General features: G+C 39.6%; 1 protein-coding gene across 1 annotated transcript in view; it reads left to right on the forward strand.

Annotated features, from left to right (window-relative positions):
- Positions 1–18,707, forward strand: part of opn5 (opsin 5) — a 66,147-nt gene extending 47,440 nt beyond the window's left edge. The window contains exons 4-7 of the mRNA XM_031300177.2: positions 7,704–7,874; positions 13,148–13,488; positions 13,609–13,853; positions 17,806–18,707. Of these exons, the coding sequence (XP_031156037.1) occupies positions 7,704–7,874; positions 13,148–13,488; positions 13,609–13,853; positions 17,806–17,872 (824 nt within the window). The 3' untranslated portion in view covers positions 17,873–18,707. The remainder of the gene's footprint in view (positions 1–7,703; positions 7,875–13,147; positions 13,489–13,608; positions 13,854–17,805) is intronic.
- The last annotated feature ends 251 nt before the right edge of the window (positions 18,708–18,958 follow it).

Genomic DNA, 18,958 nt, shown 5'->3' on the forward strand with positions numbered 1-18,958 from the left:
ATTACAAGCAGTGCTTAATTTGTAAAGTGGGAGGTCCCGGAGCGCAGAGGGGGGGTGGATCCGGCGACTCAAAACGGTGCTTGGAGGTAACGGAACCAAAACAAAAATTACACCTGCCAACGTAGCTTCTCTGACTCTGACTAAAAAAGCCTAAACAACGCTGTGTGTACATCAGGGCAATGTTTATTTTTATTTCAGAACGTGCACTGCATCGGTGCGAAATGTAAAAAAAATTAAAAATACACTGCAACGATCGTTTTCAAAAGCAGCAACTATCCATCGGACAATTAAAACATAAAACCCACCGTGGTCTCCACATTCTTGATCGGCAGAAACGATTTTTGCTTGTTTGGGATCCGACTGGCCAGCGTATTTGAAAAAGTTAAGCAAACTTTGTTGTCTTTTTGACATTTTTATCCTCAACCAGCACAAGCGCTTGTGTCACTTGAAGTGCAGCGCCGCGCTGTTGAAGTGCCGATCCCCTCCCTCCGTCCCTCTCCCCCCTCTGTCTTACCCTGAAAATTCACCTCAAAACGCATTGAAAATGCAAACACAAGACTTTTGTGGAACTCCAATGGGGAATCAAGACTAACAAGACAGATAACAACATTGAACACTACACAAACAGTAGTTTATTTTTTTCATTTAGGCGACTAATTTTTCATAGTGACACAGGAGGTGCCGGATCCAATAAAAAAGGTTCCGGATCCAACGTCGGAGGTGCCGGAACATGTTCCGGCGTGTTCCGGCTCAAATTAAGCCCTGATTCCAAGTAAAAATGGCCTCGTTTCAATAGAATTTGCGGTGTATTTGCCCCATAGAGGAGGAATCCTAATCTGTTGACATTTCCCCTTGCGTCACTACCAAGCAGATATCATAGACCCCACAGAACAACTGCACAATATATCCCTGTGTGAGTAATATTTTCAACAATAAAAAAGCTGTGGCCATGAAATGACGTAGCCTTTTGTTTTTTAAAAATGAGTATTGTTATGATAGTGATTAGAGAAGTGGGTGTGGTTAGCTGATTGACAGCAGCCATCTTCAGACGCGATACCATGCACATTCTGGGTGAGTCAGTTTAACACAGCACAAACCCATCTAGAAGTATGAAAGACATACACTCATCTGTGCAAGCTAGTCTCATTCTCATGTGGAACGCAATACATAAAGGAGAACAAGACAGGGGGAATAATGTTACCGGCCTCGAAGTACGAGGCTCTGTTGCGGCATAGCTCTCTCTCTCTCGTAGCCCTTTCACGGAGCTCCCGCAGCTCTTTGTTCAATAAACTGTCTGTACACTTACAAAGTTCTCAATGCTTCGGTTAACATGTAGGGACCCTCATTATGCTACCGTTGAAGTGTGGTGATGTTTTGAGCCTTTTTAGTGGTACAAAATAGCGATTTATTCTTACTTTCCCTGTGTCACGAATACTAGCGTTGTAAGCTAATCAGCGGTCCGCGCTAGCTTCTTTCAAGCTACAAACACAATAAAAAAAAAAAAATTATTAATTTAATGATTAAATAAGGTAGAGTCTCCAAACTTACCTCAATTATACCTTGTCTCCTGCTAGTTGTACTACAGCACTTACTTTAAAAAATAAGCATATGCCTATTTTTGAAAATATTTTTGTATCTGTTTTCGGTGTTGTAATTTGTAGACGGTCCCGAAGCACTCATCTTGCCGTCTGAACACCGGAACTAAACAGAGCTGAATTAGCACAACATTTATGATTTTCTTTCAGATCTACTGCAGTCAGATTCACTGTGTTCACTCAGGAGGAATCACTTCACATGGGTAGGCACTTGTAATGACATTTCGAACATGTTAAGAGGCTAAAAGCACATTTAAAACTTGCCCGGTTTCAATCTCCTGGGTGCTAACGCTAGCAGGAGGATAACATGGTGTAGGCAGCACCGATTGTTTTCGTTTTCTAACCCGCTACTGACAGTACTCCAAATGCAACAGAGCTACGTGTTGAAATCGACCGGAATTCTCCTTTAACCTTTAGCAGCTGCGTGTCTTTATTATACGAGCCCAGGTTAGCTTTAGCTGTTTGTAACAGTATACATTTGTGACCTGCATGCACATGACCTGATGAAAAACTTAACTACTGTATTCCTTTTACAATCTTTGGTGGAAGTGTATTGTATAGCATCTTGGAATGAAGTTACTGTACAGTTTTTGCCCCTCAATTAAATCTAATTACACTGTTAAATGTATACTAGTGTGGATGTTTTTTGTTTTTTTTTCATAATATTGCATACAGTGGTGGCAAATCTTCCCTAACTGAATGAAAATGTAAAAGAAACTCTGGAGTAAATATAAGAAATATATATAAAAATAAAAGGTCTCCAAAAAATGGAGCAAACCCCTAAGTAATGTGAGGAGGAAGAATACACAAAACTCTCCAAACAAACTGTGCATGTTTGCTGGAAGTGATAGGTTCAGAGCCTATAATAGATGCCAAATTTCATCTCTGTACATATTTTCCATTTACGCAATAATCCTTTCCACATGAGCTGGAAGACCAAAAACAGCCATGATTGCCAAACCAGGCGGCTGGCCACAGGGCAAACTAAATAAGCTGAAAGATTATTTGTTGTTATTACAACGACTGATCAAGCCTCCGAACATGTGAGCAACCATGTGTGCTTGCCCCGCTGGGTTTTCAGTGATTCCAAGAAGTCCTAATGTCTCATGCTGTCATCTTGCCTCGAAAGGTTTTGATGTTTATCGCTTTTGTGCCTCTTGGCCATGGCATGCCACATGGATCATGCCTTATCCAGCTCTCTAGGGAGAAGGCCATCATCTGACGCACACTACAACAACCAGGAGCCCCTTTAACAAAGCCTGTTCAGGAATGTTGCACCGATATTCTGCCTTGTCGTTCTTTAAGAAAAGTATGAACACAAAATGGGGGGACTCATTTGCTCTGCCATTAAGCCTGCAGCGGAGGTAATTACCAGAGCCAAAACAACGCCTGTGTAAATATAGAGCCGGCATTTTCAGGACAGGAAAAACGTGCTCTGGTTTATTGGCATTTCTTTAAACCATTCACAATAGTCTTGGGACACAATGACGATGCCTCTGCAAAATAGCCTCGGGAAAGAACTTGTTTTGGTGGACATTTGTAGGTTCAAAAGTTGTTTTAGTCGTGTAACAGAAAACTCAGATTGGACAGATCTAGCTGTCTGGATTTACCCTGCAGAGATCTGAGGAGCAGTTAACCATAGTCCTCATAAATCGACCGGATTTCAGAATGCCAACACAAAGAAAGCGGAAGGTTAGGGACATCCGTCCTAAAGAGAGGGACATCTGGCGGAATTTCCAGAGGCACCTGAACAATGGACTGTTGTCCAGTGGAACGTTGTCGATATAGACTATGCAGGCGTTGGTTAGTTCAGTGTAATAAAAGCAAAGCCTGTGTAATGCCAATCTTCTTTATGGCAGTATTGTGGAATCTGTGTGTAAAAGGGGCTAGGGAGTCACTGTGGTTTGCTGCAATAAGAGGTAGCTACACTCAGGCCTTGTTCTGAACTCATCAACCCGTGTTGTGTGTAAAGGTTATTCCCAACTTAAAGGATAAGGTTATTACAAGTCCCATTAAAAAATACCATAGCTACCATAGCATTCACACTTTAAGGTGCAGTAAGCGATGTTAATCCAATACACTTGTCAAATTCAGCGAATATCTCCTCACGGTCAACTAGCTCTCTATTTTCTGTATTCTCCTCTCGGATTTCTCCTGCTCTCTCTGACTTTTTTTGTTACAACCCTGTCAAAATTCCCCAACCAATAGAATGCCAGTTGTAGTGTTGACCAATGAAATTATCCCTGCCCTGTTGAGGGTGTGTTCGCTTTACGTTAGAACATCCGTTGGGAACGGCTACTCTGTAACCAAGTTTATTTACCATTGCTTTATTATTAGTGTATGTCAACAGTGTGCACAGAATGGTCAACGCTCTTTTACCTGCACCCATCAGGAAACGGGAGAAAGCTTTGAAGTGGGGTTACGTCCACAACTACAAGGGTGAGTAACATAAATTAAGCACATAGCATGTGTTTGGTTAACCATGTTCCTGGGGATTCGACTAATTTCATGTTAGAGCCAATAGAAACTGGATTGTTTGTGTCAGTTTTTGCATCACTGTGTGTTGTTCATCAGAATTTGGTCTTCATTCCTTCATAAAATATTAGTCTGAAAATGATGAAATCATATAAGTCTGTTTAAAAAGTTGTAACGTTAAGTACAATTTCACCACTATAATAAAAACAGATCTACTGTAGAAATGGTCATTTGGGACTCGGTTGTTCTCCATACTGCATAACACACTATATTATTTTTTTGTTTTGTTATATTAGTACAGAACACTAAGTATCATTACTTAATCACAGTATATATTATTCTGGTGTACACTGTTGACTTGACTCCCTGCTATTGATTATATGTCACTTTAGCTTGCCACTACCTCATAACTTTACCTTAATTGTTCTTGTACAGTTAATTTATCTTCTACTAGTTGTATATACCTCCCATTTAATTTAATTATTCTTAATTTGTGTTGCAATACCTGAATTATCCCTCTTGTGAACACTAGGCTTATCTTATCTTTATTTTAGTTCATATCATAACCCTGCTCACAAACACACTTGTACCTGGGTCATCTGTTTGCCAATATCAATGTTCCTGCTACAGTAAATCCTACAAGCAAAGTGTACTGCTTCACAGGAGCACCGTATGCTTTTTAGGTTTTGTGTCAAATACTATGCAGTTTGTTATGAATTACTCACGTTTTGACAAGATAAATTAAAGCCATTTACCAAGTCTCGGCTCTGGTAAATTTAATTGTACTGTTTTTTTTTTTATAAAGGTTACAGAATATGAAAAACCAATTTGCCTTGATCAGGGTTTTAGTTTGTTGCAATTATGAACATGGCTTTAATAATCTCTTATTGCTCTGAAAATCTACACCGATTTAAGAAATATCAGTGATACGTATCAACATATATTGAATTGATTGTATATGTCTGCAGACATTACAGGCACCTATTCATGTAACCAGAGAAAACAATAGTTTGTTCTTTCTTTTATTACTTGGATTATGCAGGTGATGGTGCAGAAACAGGGGTGAAGGGCGCCCGGATAGCTCAGTTGGTAGAGCAGGCACCCATATATAGAGGTTTACTCCTTGACGCCTTTGCTGCATGTCATTCCCCCCTCTCTCTCCCCTTTCATTTCTTCAGCTGTCATTAAAGGCCTAAAAATACCCAAAATTGTATAGTGTGCTCCTATTTAAGACAAATTCATAGACATCAACACATAATATATTAGGTGTACATAGCTTTCTTTAACATGATTACTATCTTACCTTACCTTCTCTGATTTGGTTTTGTGGACCCCACAGTAATTTTCTCTCCCAGGCCTTGTTGTGCTCCCTGTGAATTTAAGCAAGATGAATAAATGATAAGTGTATGTAACATGATGTGTGTGTAGTTGTAGTATTTGAATTACAATTACATTATTATTATTATTTTTTACAATTACATTATTATCAGACTTGCCAATGTTCTTGGTTTGTGCCACTGATGCCTGCCCTCTGCACACAGGTGAGTACAGGGGGACCAATAGGATTTTGAGTTGGGAGTAATGTACTGACCGAAACAACACAGTAGTGTGGTTGTACAACACTGGTCCATGCACAAAGTGCAGCTGTGATGCAGTTCAACAGGGGTACTTCAGTCACACATGGAAGAAGAGAAACTGAAACAAAAAGAAGAGAGGTGAAAGAGCATTGACCATTCTGTGCACATTGTTGACATATACTAATAATAAAGCAATGGACGGCGGGGTTAAATAAACTTGGTTACAGAGCAGCTGTTAGCAACGGACGTTCTAACGTAAAGCGAACACACCCTCAATGGGGCAGGGATCATTTCATTGGTCAATACTACAACTGGCATTCTATTGGTTGGGGAATTTTGACAAGGTTGTAACACAAAAAATCCGAGACCGCAGGAGAAATCTGAGACGAGAAGATTTGCAAGCGTGCAGCAGAAGCACGCTTGCAGGCTCAGAAGCAGCCTGAGTGCGAGGAAAAGGGCCAAAGATGAGAGCAGGAAATATGTCCTAGCAACAACATAGCTGAGTCCAAGCAGAAAGTTTGAGCACAAGCAGAGCAAATCCAAGCGCGAGCAGTGGTGTGAAAGCAAGGTTTTGAGGGAAATTATTACAAAATCTGAACGTAAAATCAATGAGAAAAGCTTTCAAGTTGAAAGAATGCGCTCTTGAATAAAGATAGGAATAAAACTCCATACCGAAGAAGCTTTAGTACAAAAAATTACTTGTAATGCTTTGTGTTTATGTCAGCATGGGCAAACGCATTTTTGTCTCAGTGCATGCATTGTCTTAGTCCGGCAGCGCCGCCGCTAGCTTAGCTTAGCATACTGAATGCAATCATTTGTTGCCGGTTAGCATGTCATGAGTAAACGTGAGCCAAAAAAAAAAAACAACAACCTATAACTACTTCTTGTGGCCTGCATATTCACAACGAGTACAAATAGCAATGCAGATTAAGGCTAGATGATTTCCTAGGCAGATATTGATTTGGGACTATATTGGGTGGAAGCACAGGCGAAGCACTGCTACTTGGGCGCAGAGATATTATGCAGCACATGAAAAACCCCAACTTCCGTCAACATACCGGCGTGAATATTAGCTGGCTGTTTTTCCTACAGTAGACAGTGAATGGCGATGAACATGGCGGATTTTGTGAGAGACGAAGAGGATGACTTCTCAGACAGTCAAGATCCAGAACCATACCTCTACGAACCAGAGTTTTCAGAAGAGGAGCTGCGTGCTTTGGAAATAGAATGACAGGAGGAGGAGGTTGCGATCGCTCAACAGCCTATTTGAGCTATCGATAATCAAAACTCCATTAATTCTTACTTCAGTTTTACTAGCTGCAAAAAAACTACGCATAACAGAGTAAATGTTGGTCCTGTATGGTTCTGTGTAGAGAAATGGACATGGTAAAAGTTAAAGAATAAGCATTTAATTTTATGATTGTTATGTGAACGACTCAAAGACACTCTTAAGATGTGTAGGCTAACAAGTCATTTCCTAACATAAAGTGTGCTAGTAAAGGGAAGGCTGGCTGGCAGTGGTTTGAGTGGGGCTTACTCACACACAAGCAGCTCCACACAAGTGACCAGCCCCGTCTTCGGCTGTTGATGGTGTCTCATTCAAGTTCTGTTATTAGTGGTTGGTCGAAAAGAAAACAAATCTGGTAATAAAAGGTGTTCGGGCTTCAAGGCCACAGTCAAAATTGCTCCAAAATCAAATGTCTCTTCAGTGTCAAGAGCTACACAGAACATCGGTGATTCCACGACAAGAGTCTCTTCTCAGCTCGCTGAGACTCAATCTTCTTACCTGCGGTTAATTGATAAGCCCCGCCCACTTCCAGCCAGCCAAAACAAAAGAAGGAAGTACTAAAGACTACTAAAAGGGCACACTGCTCACCCTGACATCATCTAATAATTTTCTGTTTACTCTCTTTTCTCTGTCTACCCCTTTCTCTTATTCCAACCCTACTTCCACCCACTCCCATTCCTTTCTTTCTCATTCCTGTTTCATGCTTCTTGTTCTTTTATCTTCTTTCTTCTCATCTCCTTGCATGCTTCCCCTTCTCTCTCCCTGCAGTGACAGGAAAACCCTTTTTCATTGTGTCTAGTTTATCCCACCGCTGGTTGTTCGGCTGGGAAGGTTGTCGCTTCTATGGCTGGGCAGGCTTCTTCTTTGGTTGTGGGAGCCTCATCACGTTGACCGTGGTCAGTCTGGACCGGTACCTCAAGATCTGCCATCTCAGATACGGTACGTTAGGGTCTCAAGATTATTCCTTTATTTCCCCCTAAACATTTGAATTCCATGTACACCCACATGACAATGTATTTTTTCATTTTTTAATAAACATTAGCAACAAAAAAGTTGTTCCTTGTAAAGTAACAGCGTTACAGAAGGCTAGCTCTAGCTCCAAGCTTCTTCCCTTGTGAACACCTCCGCTCTTCACTCTTCACACACTACGCTCCGATCTGCACACTGCTGTTTACCTTTTCCTGCTACAACTGAATTCCCACGGGACTTCAGTGCAAGACTACAGCTAGCCTTCTGTAACGCTGTTGCATTACAAGGAACAGACATAATTTGGCCCGTTTCCATGTAGTTACATAGTCACTGATATGACATAACCACTACAGTGCTCAATTACCTATTTTTGAGAGGGGAATAAACTTTAAAATGTTGCCGCGAAAGCATGAACTGTCCTCTGGAGGACATCCACCAGACCAGCGGGCGCCCGTGGATTGTTTTCGGCCACGGCAGGCGGGGAAGGCGGGGAGGAAGTAGAAGGATGCCGGTCGGGCCTGCTAGCCCGGCTAACGCAACTAATACACAGTTCGCCACTGCTGAGACTCCTATATTCACCAATGCCAGATGGATTGCACACAAAATGGATATATATGCTACAAATACACAGGGAACTGCTGCTTGATGATTATTACCGAAGCCTGGCTGAACACACTCACTCATCCCAGACGGCAGCTGCCAGCTAACAGGGTAGGTTCAAAACGCATCTTGTTGTTATGTAAGGGCCCTGTTCATGTTGCACAGACATTTTAATTGCATTTTGTGTCTGTTAAGGCACAAAGGCACTCTTTATGTTATGCCCCCAAAACTGCCGTTTTAGCTAACTGGGAGCTCTCGGCATTAGCTGCAGCAGCTCCGTGTTGCTACCACCGATTCGGCTCGTTTTTTTTGCTATCGACAGTACTCACATACGTATAGCGATCAAGATTAATGTAAAAATTGCCCGGAGTTCTCCTTTAAGTTTGTTCTCAGAAGATTTAATTTTGGTTTTAAGTTCTATCATTGGATACACATTCTTTACAGTGCCCTGTGGCGGTTGTTAAAACTAATTCCAACTACTCTAAACCCTTTGTACTTTCAAGTTGCCCACTGTCACCTGCGTTGTTTGCTACTGTTATCGAGTCTTTAGCTGCATTAATTAGAACTCATGATCATATTATGGTGTTGAAATTGGGATGGAGGAGCACCTCATATCTTTGTATGCAGACGATATTTTGTTGTACCTTCATGACCCAGTGAATTCAATTCCATTTTTGTTATCTTTGTTTGAAAATGTTGGGAAGTTATCAGGTTACAAAGTTAAATTGGACAAAACTGAGATAATGCCAATTTCCAATTTTGAGTGTACTCTACTCAAGAATCAATTCAATTGGAATTGGTCTAAAAATTGTATTAAATACTTGGGTTTGTTCATCCCTAAAAGAATGGAAGACACGTTTAGTTTGAATTACCTTCCAGTAATTAATAAAGTAAAGGAATTAAAAAGAATTGGCCAACTACCCATTTCACTTATGGGGAAAGTAAACATAGTTAAAATGTCTATTTTACCTACATTTTTATATATATTTCAAAATCTTTTTTAAAAGGATACAAAGTCTTATATCTTCCTTTATTTGGAATAACAAATCCCCATGTGTCTGGGTGTGTGTTTTGTATTTACCATATGACTCTGGTGGCCTGAAGAATTGTTGTTGGGTCTTTGTAAATTATAGAGTGTGGTCTAGACCTACTCTATCTGTAAAGTGTCTTGAGATAACTCTTGTTATGATTTCATACTATAAATAAAATTTAATTGAATTGAAGCTTCCCAAGTTCTATTATTATTTTTTGTCATCTCAGCTCACACAGATAAAATCATGGTTTTTAAATACTTCATGTTCGTGGAAAAGAATAGAATCCTTGCACATTTGTCCATATAACTTGGAACATTTAACATACATTGATCTTAGTTGATTCTTAATGGTTAAAATCACTAGAAATCCTGTTATACTGAATAGCCTCCATATTTGGAAATGGTCTCATAAATTATCTCCCCTTTCTCCTCAATTTGGAGAAATCCAGGTATTTCTTGTTGTGGGGATGATACATTTAAACATTGGTATGATAAAAGTATAATGGAAATTTCACATTTGTTTGAAAATGGGATTTTTCTTTCATTCATTGAGCTTCAGCAGAAATATGGAGTTCCTTCTTCCCATTTGTTTAGATATTTTCAAATAAGGCATGATGGCAATCATTCCTCTGCTGGTGTTGTAAGAAATATAAAGGTACTTTTTTCATATACTTTGGTCATGTTAACAACTTTCGTTATTTTGGAAATTTGTTACCAAGCTGATATTTGTGTTTAAATGTATCTGTTCCCCTTTCACCTCGTTTATGTCTTTTGGGAATTAATATGTCTGACAAGTGGAATAAATATGAAAGTATGTACAGAGATGATGACTTTGATGGCAGCTAGGAAATGCATAGCTTTAAAATGGAAGGCTTCAAAACCCCCAGCAATAGTCCACTGGTGGAATTAACTCTCAAGCTACTTTGTTATTGACAGCATTTATTATAAGAGTAAAGACAGAACCTCTGACTTTTTGAAGATGTGGCAATCACATAGAGAATTTGATTTTATAAATTTTTACATTAATGTTAGGGACTACGACAAAAGTGTTATCTGAGTGCATTTATTATGTTGTTTGATCTGTTTGTTTTGTTGTTTTTGTGTCTATTTATTTATTTTAATTTTAATTTTTTGCATGTCTTGTCTTTTGTCCTAGTGTGAAGGACTTGAAATATGAATAACAAGATGTACGTATGTAATACAGTATATTTACACTGTTTTTGCAAAATAAAAAATAAATAAAAATAAAAATAAAGAAATAGCAACTGTCCACAATGCAGACCCAAACCCATGACTGGAATATTCATTCTTAGATATTTATATACAGTCATGTGAAAAAATTAGGACACCCATGCTAAAGTTGACTAAAAAGAGGAATAAAAAAATCATCTTTTGCAAATTGATCTTAATGCCTTAATTAAAAGAATGAGAAAAAATCCAATCTTTAAGGACACCAATTTTCTTTGTGAATGAATAATGTATCGTAAATAAATAAATGTTCTTCCTTAGGGGCATAAGTAAGTACACCCCTATGTTAAATTCCCATAGAGGCAGGCAGATTTTTATTTTTAAAGGCCAGTTATTTCACGGATCCAGGATACTATGCATCCTGATAAAGTTCCCTTGGCCTTTGGAATTAAAATAGCCCCACATCATCACATACCGTTCACCATACCTAGAGATTGGCATGGGGTACTTTCCATAAAATCATCTCTCAATGCAAATCAAACCAGCTATTAGGCTAACTGAAATAAAACCATGCCAATCTCTAGGTATGGTGAAGGTATGTGATGATGTGGGGCTATTTTAATTCCAAAGGCCAAGGGAACTTTATCAGGATGCATAGTATCCTGGATCCGTGAAATAACTGGCCTTTAAAAATAAAAATCTGCCTGCCTCTATGGGAATTTAACATAGGGGTGTACTTACTTATGCCCCCTGTATTTTAAGGAAGAACATTTATTTATTTACGATACATTATTCATTCACAAACAAAATTGGTGTCCTTAAAGGTTGGATTTTTCCTCATTTTTTTAATTAAGGCATTAAGATCAATTTCCAAAAGATGATTTTTTTTATTCCTCTTTTTAGTCAACTTTAGCATGGGTGTCCTAATTTTTTCACATGACTGTAATTGACTACCAGATAGAATAAAATGAATCCTAGAACTTCCTCAAGGACCTTTGGGGGTCTCCCGATTCCTATATGAGTGGCCATGATCATCAATTAAGGGTTGCAAGTGTTATGCTTATGTGCAGTACATGTTTTGGCCTGTCTTGGGCATTGTCAATTGCAGATACTCACGTACATTACATCTTATTTTAAGTGTCTGTTCATACTGTATATCACATTAAAACCAACAGCTGTTAATTTAAAGTCAAACTGACAAAACAAATGATTTTCTTAAAAACAATGTCTAAGCTTCAATCCTCTGGGTGGGAGCTTCCATGGCAGTGGTTGACTGACATCCGAGTGCTATGAATGCTAGGAGATGCTACATGGATGTGACATGGATGTATAATAATAACTACATACCGGATCAGAAAGAAATGGTGCCTATTCAGTTCAATAGAATTGCTCAACAGGAGCATGTATGCCAAAAAGTTTCTAAGCTTCCGGGTTTACTTGTATGATAGGTATGCAGCCCACTAAAGCTAAAGCTGTCTGTGTGTACAATTACATTCAACATTTGGGGTGATCCAAACAATTGTAATCTAGCAAGCTAGGCTAACAAGCTTCCACTTGGACAGTGGTAACTTGTTAGTTTAGCATGCTAACTTTAACTTTGATTACTATTACACCTTATGCGTTTTATATTGCATTTAAACACCTGCTGAGTGCTATTATCAAGCTCCTGCACATTGTTTTGTGTCCCACATTATAAAAAGGAGGGTCTAGCTAGCGTTAGCTTTCCCACTTTTATGGGTTGTTGTGTTGACTGCAAATGACCAGACTTTTAAAACTCACACCAACAAGTAGTTCTGTAACCACAGCACTTCTTAAATTACTGTATGATTCAGATCACAACACAGAGTAAGAGAAGTACTCAAATCCCAGATGGGACTTAGCAACAGTTAATGACTTCGCTGCTCTAGCTGGTTAACTACCAGTGTGGCGGTTGGCATTGAAGTGATATTATATAGTGCTTTTGCCCAGATATTGCACCAAAATAACAACATTATTGTAGGGCTGTCAAAAGATACATTAGTTTTGCTAATTACAATTTTGACCAAATTACACGAAATACATTTTAATTTCAGTTTGACTCCTGTTCAACAGAAATGATCTCTTACACGAGAGTGAGTAATTCCAACCACTAACAAGTTTACTGAAATTGTTTATAGTTCAGAGACACACCATTCTCATGCAACTGCACTCAACAAAAGCAGCAGAAACAGGCACACAAAACTGAAACCCCTCCCGGGTTAATTTCCTACAAACCGTCTGCTTCTTTAAATTATCTTTCAAAAACATTAAAAATGTTGTACATTATCAACCAGCCTAATTGAATCAAGCATTGCATTCAACAGATGTAATTTAAGTTAAATTAGGTTTCTATTGTCTCTCACCACTAGTCCATCATTCTTCCTGTCTTTTTTTTCACTCTTAGGCACATGGCTTCAACGCCACCATGTCTTCCTGTGCCTGCTCTTTGTGTGGGTGTATGCAGCTTTCTGGGCCACCATGCCTCTGATTGGTTGGGGAAACTACGCCCCGGAGCCCTTTGGGACCTCCTGCACATTGGACTGGTGGCTGGCACAGGCCTCTGTGTCCGGCCAAAGCTTCGTCATGGCCATCCTGTTCTTCTGTCTCATCCTTCCCACAGCCATCATCGTCTTCTCTTACGTCATGATTATCTTCAAAGTCAAGTCCTCTGCAAAGGAGATTTCAAACTTTGACGCCACAAACACAAACACAAACAGCCACAGCCTTGAGATAAAACTCACAAAGGTGGGTGAAAGGTTAGAGGAAAGTAGAGAAAGTAGAGAAAAGAAGAGAAAGAAGACATTACGGTATACTCATAGAGACATTTTGTTAAATATCTGAATATTGCTTTGTATCCTCTCCCAGGTGGCAATGCTGATCTGTGCAGGCTTCTTGATAGCCTGGATCCCTTATGCAGTGGTGTCAGTGGTGTCAGCGTTTGGTGAGCCGGACTCAGTGCCCATCCCTGTGTCTGTCATTCCCACGCTGCTGGCCAAGTCTTCAGCCATGTACAACCCCATCATCTACCAGGTGGTGAACCTGAGACGTTACTACAGGATATCCTCCTGTTTCAAGGTCCTGAAGAAACGCAGGAATTTTAGAAAGTCAAGGTAAAACAGAGTGTGTTATATGTCTGGTATTTATTCCAGTGAAACTGTTGATGAAGCATAGCATAGCATTAGCTGGCATTAGTTATTTCATTTATGCTTCATGGTCACTAGCTCATTCACTAGTTGTGTGACTACCATCTGACTAGATACCAGATATTGTGGTCTCTGGTGAATACGTAATTCTGATTGGCTGCAAGGGTGTCCATTAAAAAGGGATACAGGACACCTCCTAACGAGTTCTGGTGAAACTGGTTGTTTACCATTCTAAATCAATGTGCTACATTACATGAAAAAGAAAATCTAAATTTGTAAATGTAATTTACAACACTGACTGTAGTCCTTCAGTGCCTCGTCCTCTGAACACCACAAGTCACTCTGCCCTTCTGAACTGACTTTGTTTCACAGCGATCATCTCTTATCCCGTTGTTGCTGTTCAGCCTGCTACTTCAGGCTGCGGCCAACATTACACATGGCGTATCATTTGTTCTTGAAAGTCGTTTTTGATTTGGGGACAATGACACGGCTGGATAGCTAGCTTGTCTTGTTGTTAAACAAATTATATTTACTGATTGTCAGCCGTACACAATGGTATTGACTTTGAATCTTGCTAGCATAACGTTAGCTTTCTGGCTCGTAGCTGTCTCAGCTGAAGGGTTCTATGAGCTGAGTGGACTAGAAATATTTCCCGTTGCCAATGGTGGCAAGTCGCATCTAACGTCTATCTAAGGTCCCTTATCAGGTAATTAATGGACTTCGGCGGAGGCAACCAGTTCTGGCTTTCCTGATAATGGACATCTCGTCAGGCATTAACCCTTACTTAATTCAGGTGTGCATCTTAAACTTCTCTTTGTTTCTCTAGTAATATGCTCATTGTGCTTGCTGCCACAGCACGGTTGGTATTCTTTTAACTAAGATCTAATGTGTAAGAATGTAAGTATTATGGGGGGAATCCTTGTTTTTTATTTTATTTTATCAGTTTATTTGTCAGGGACAATACATATAGGCATTGTTACATCTAAAGTGCAACCGATGCAATGTATATGGGACTTCTAGCCATACGCTAATGTGCGGTCCTTGTCCCTGCTTAGGCTTTAGGAAATGACACACATGGTAAAAAACTATAAAATAGGCATACAAACAAAAAATTTAAGCAGACAAACAGGCAGTCACAGATGCGTAAAAACAGTAAAGCAAACATGGACCAGCAGCCACATACAGTACATGCATAAGGGACCATTCGGTATTTATGGAATGGACCACCGGAGGAAAATAGGGGAGGGTCATGTCTTTTTATTCTTTGTTGAGGGGAGGGTCATCCAACGTTTTTTAGTCTAGGGGGGAGGGTCACCCAATTTTTGTATTCATGAAAACAGCTAAATTTCAAAGTGGCTTGTTTGGTGCATACTTTTCCATGTAGATCTCAGTCTCGGCCCCCCATTGCTAGCAGATGGGTCTGACCCAACAAAAATCGCAACATGACAGCAACACGAGTTTGGAGGTGTTTTCTTTGAGAATGCAACCCTATATAACTGTGCCACGTGTTGCCAAAGTATCGTCACTGACATGAAGATGGAATATAATGAAGCTGACTAGCTGAAAGGTTTCACGTTGTCTCGAGCTCGAGCGCCCACGGAAAATACTGAGCATCCATGTGTGCCAGACTGCCAGTAGGCTACATTCATTTAAAATTAAACATTGCAGTTGATGCTAAGTGGAGCGTGTGAGCGCTGATCGCGGTTACGTGTCAGTTAAACTTCTCATCTCCAATCCTATCTGTATTTGTGAGAAGTGGCGCTGTCCTGAGTTGAAAGATAGCCTACTTTATGGCTTTATTATTGAGTTAATAGGCGTGTGTATTCGTGTCAGCCCCTGTCCATTTCCTAAGGTTCTGAAATGCAAAACATTTTTGACTACTTTTTTTTTTTAAAGGGCGTGCGCCCGTGATCACCCACGGAGGAAAACAAAAATTGGGGCCTATGATAGAGAAAGACTGACAGATCTACATGTTATAATTTATTTACAAGACTGTCAAAGGGAGACAGATATCTTTCTGCTCTGTCAGATGCTCTCCCTCTCCTCTGCCTGCTCCGTGGCCGGTCAGCGAGCTTGTTAGCCCGCAATCTCTTGTGGAGCATTATAACTTCGAAAAACCACAGGTTCCAGTTAATCTTATAATGGATATGTGTGTTGAGTTATTTAAACAAACGACCGGGGAAATAAACGCCTCTTGTCTGTGAAGATGGACAGGCCGGGTGGCCTGCCGGTGTCCGGCAGGCACCCGCCAGCTGACATGTCAGACTGTGGAGCTTCTGAACTCGGACCAAATTTGCAATTACCCATCAATTTTCATAAAATGGCCCAAATTTGAGCTCTACATAGTTGATTTCTCGCATAAAAAAGTATCAGAAGTGAATTTAGTAATGAAATAGCAGACAAACTATGTATAAAGTTTCCATTTGTTGGCCACGACAGCAATCCATTGTTGTGATTGTTGCAGCGCTTTGCACACCAACACACTTTGAATTTCTGATTGGGTGGGCCAACTGTCAATGCCTGCACGGGTGAGGCCCAACCATAGCTCCGCGCCTGGGTCCCAGTGATTTGAAATTGTGCAAACGACAGCCTTTTCAAGGCATTGGAGAAAGAAGGAGTGGTAGCATGCAAGCTCCCAAATTGACGCTCGTCTGAGAAATGGAGTTTTGTATAATGTTCAGCTTCAGCAGCTTTACCTATGCTAAAATATACAATGAGGAAGTCTAGTGACGAGTCCATAGCAACCAGTTCATGTGTTGGATTTGTTATTACCCAGTGTGCTTTGCTGAATGGTCTCAATATTTTATTGTTTTATTTCATGTGAATACTAGTTTACTAGATGAGTAACTTAGTATTTGAAGTAATGCAGTAATGCAGGAAGTGTGCATTTTAGTTTCCATGCTTATTGTGTTTCCACAACAATGTTAGTGAGTAAATCTACTGAAATGGCCATCACACCATAACAGAGGAGTGTGATGAGATAAGGAAGCAGAGGTTAAGTCATCTGTACAGTTTAATCTGTAGTAATAATCTGTAGGTTATCTGTACATCTTTGCCAAGTGCAAACCAGTACAGAAGGTATCAATAAATTGTTGGGGAGGGTCATGCCTTTTTTCCCAATCATTTTGGAGGGTCATAGAAAAATGTATTGCTGGCGAAGGAAGGTTCAAGTCTATTTTAACTAAAGATCCCAAAACTCCTCCGGTAGCCCCTTTAATAAAAAACGAACAGTCCCTAAAGACAAACGATAGAGCAGACTGAGACAGCAACCTAGATGGTTAAAAGCTGACAATTAAAGCAAACCATCACATATACATAAAAACCAACAGTAAAACCAACACAGACAGGCAGACTGCTGTTGGATTCTTTTAGAGCTCTGTCAAACTCAAACTTCAGATTTCTGAGGCATTTATGACAGAAATACTGTCTGCTGGTTTTGAATACAGAATGTTTTCTTTGTACGAGTGTTCTTACATTAATGTATTGGTGCTTTTACTTAAGTAGAGGATCTGACTACTTTTTGCACCACTGCTGGACTATATACTGCCATTTTAGAATTGTATAAACTAATTGGTAAACTACTGTAACTGAAAGGTTGATCACAATATATTGCTGTAATATCGGCAAATTAAGGTCAGTGCATAAGATAGTCCTCACACAATCTCAGGATCCTGCAGGTGTTTTTCCCGGAAAATGGGACCACTTTTTGTCTGACTGACTTAAAGAACAGATCTTCTTAGTTTAGAATTCAAATGTGGTTAGAATTTTAGAAAAGAAGATTAGAAAGATTAATTTAAATCAAAGAATATTGTTATAATAAAATAAAATGTAGAAAGTAAAAGTACATTTGCATGGCTTTTAGTGTTCAAAAAGTTTCTTACTGATGTTCTTGTTTTCTCCTCTTTTGATGTCCCTGCAGGTTCTACACCATTGCTGGCTCGGTAAAGGACAATCCATCAACTAATGAAGCTGAAATCGAGATATGACTGTGTGTCTACCTCTTCTACTTTGGACAATATGCCTTGTTTCCTGTTCTCTGTGCCCTACACTTACCCAATCACATGCTGCCTGTCACCTGTTATGATATTACCTACAGCTCACCTTTGTTGCCGATGTTGGCTCCTGAGTTCCGGCTTGTTTTTCCACCCACGCCTCCCCTTTCTCTGAAACACGTCTTTCCCACAAGGTTTTGCTTATTCTGTGGAGTTGCGCTGTCTTAACAGTGGATACAGCATACATGTGACTTGTTGTTTGACCTTATTGACTTAGTTTTTAAGTGTTACAGACACACTGTCTTTCAATGCTATATTACTGATTGACTCACCACGGTGTTGTTCTCATACTACGACTCGACTGAGGTTTGAAAACTTGACACGTTTGCAAGCAAATTCATGTCAAATCTGAAGCCATAACTTTTTGTGAATCCAAATCATACAGAAGCGTAAAAATTGTTATAGAAATGTAAATATATTTTTAAATGTTTCTAAAACTGAACTGCAAATTTAAGCAAAACAATCTACCTGACTTGTGCCATGTCAAAAACAGATTGAGGTGTAACTGTCAAGCTCAAAGTTGTATTTTTACTGTGTGTACAGGCTGTTGTATTTTGTACCCCCTACACCTGTGACTTGTATACAACTGTGGCTTGTATACAGTTCTCAAAAAGCACTAAATCACACCAGCTTAGTTTTTCATCAGCTGTAAAAGTGCACATGAAGAGATGTTATTTGGCTGTATTCAGTGAAATTGTGCATTTTACTTACAAAGCATTGATAACAGTTTGGTGTTTTACACACACACACACACACACACACACACACACACACACACAATGAAACAACTCCAGAAGTTGTTTCTTTGAATGATTGAAATGTCATTCTTTAACTAACCAACTACCAAACCTACAGTTGTGGTTACACTTATAGTTGATTCAGGGACCATTTTTAAATATATATTTATTGTTGGTTTGTTGTTTGTTTTTTGGCTATAGCCAGAAAGAACTGCATATATTTCAATAGTTTGACATTTAGGTAAATAATCTTTTTTTGATTGATACCACTCGTATCTGTGTG

This window comes from Sander lucioperca, chromosome 19 (genome assembly GCF_008315115.2).
Source record: "Sander lucioperca isolate FBNREF2018 chromosome 19, SLUC_FBN_1.2, whole genome shotgun sequence".
Lineage (NCBI taxonomy): Eukaryota > Metazoa > Chordata > Actinopteri > Perciformes > Percidae > Sander > Sander lucioperca.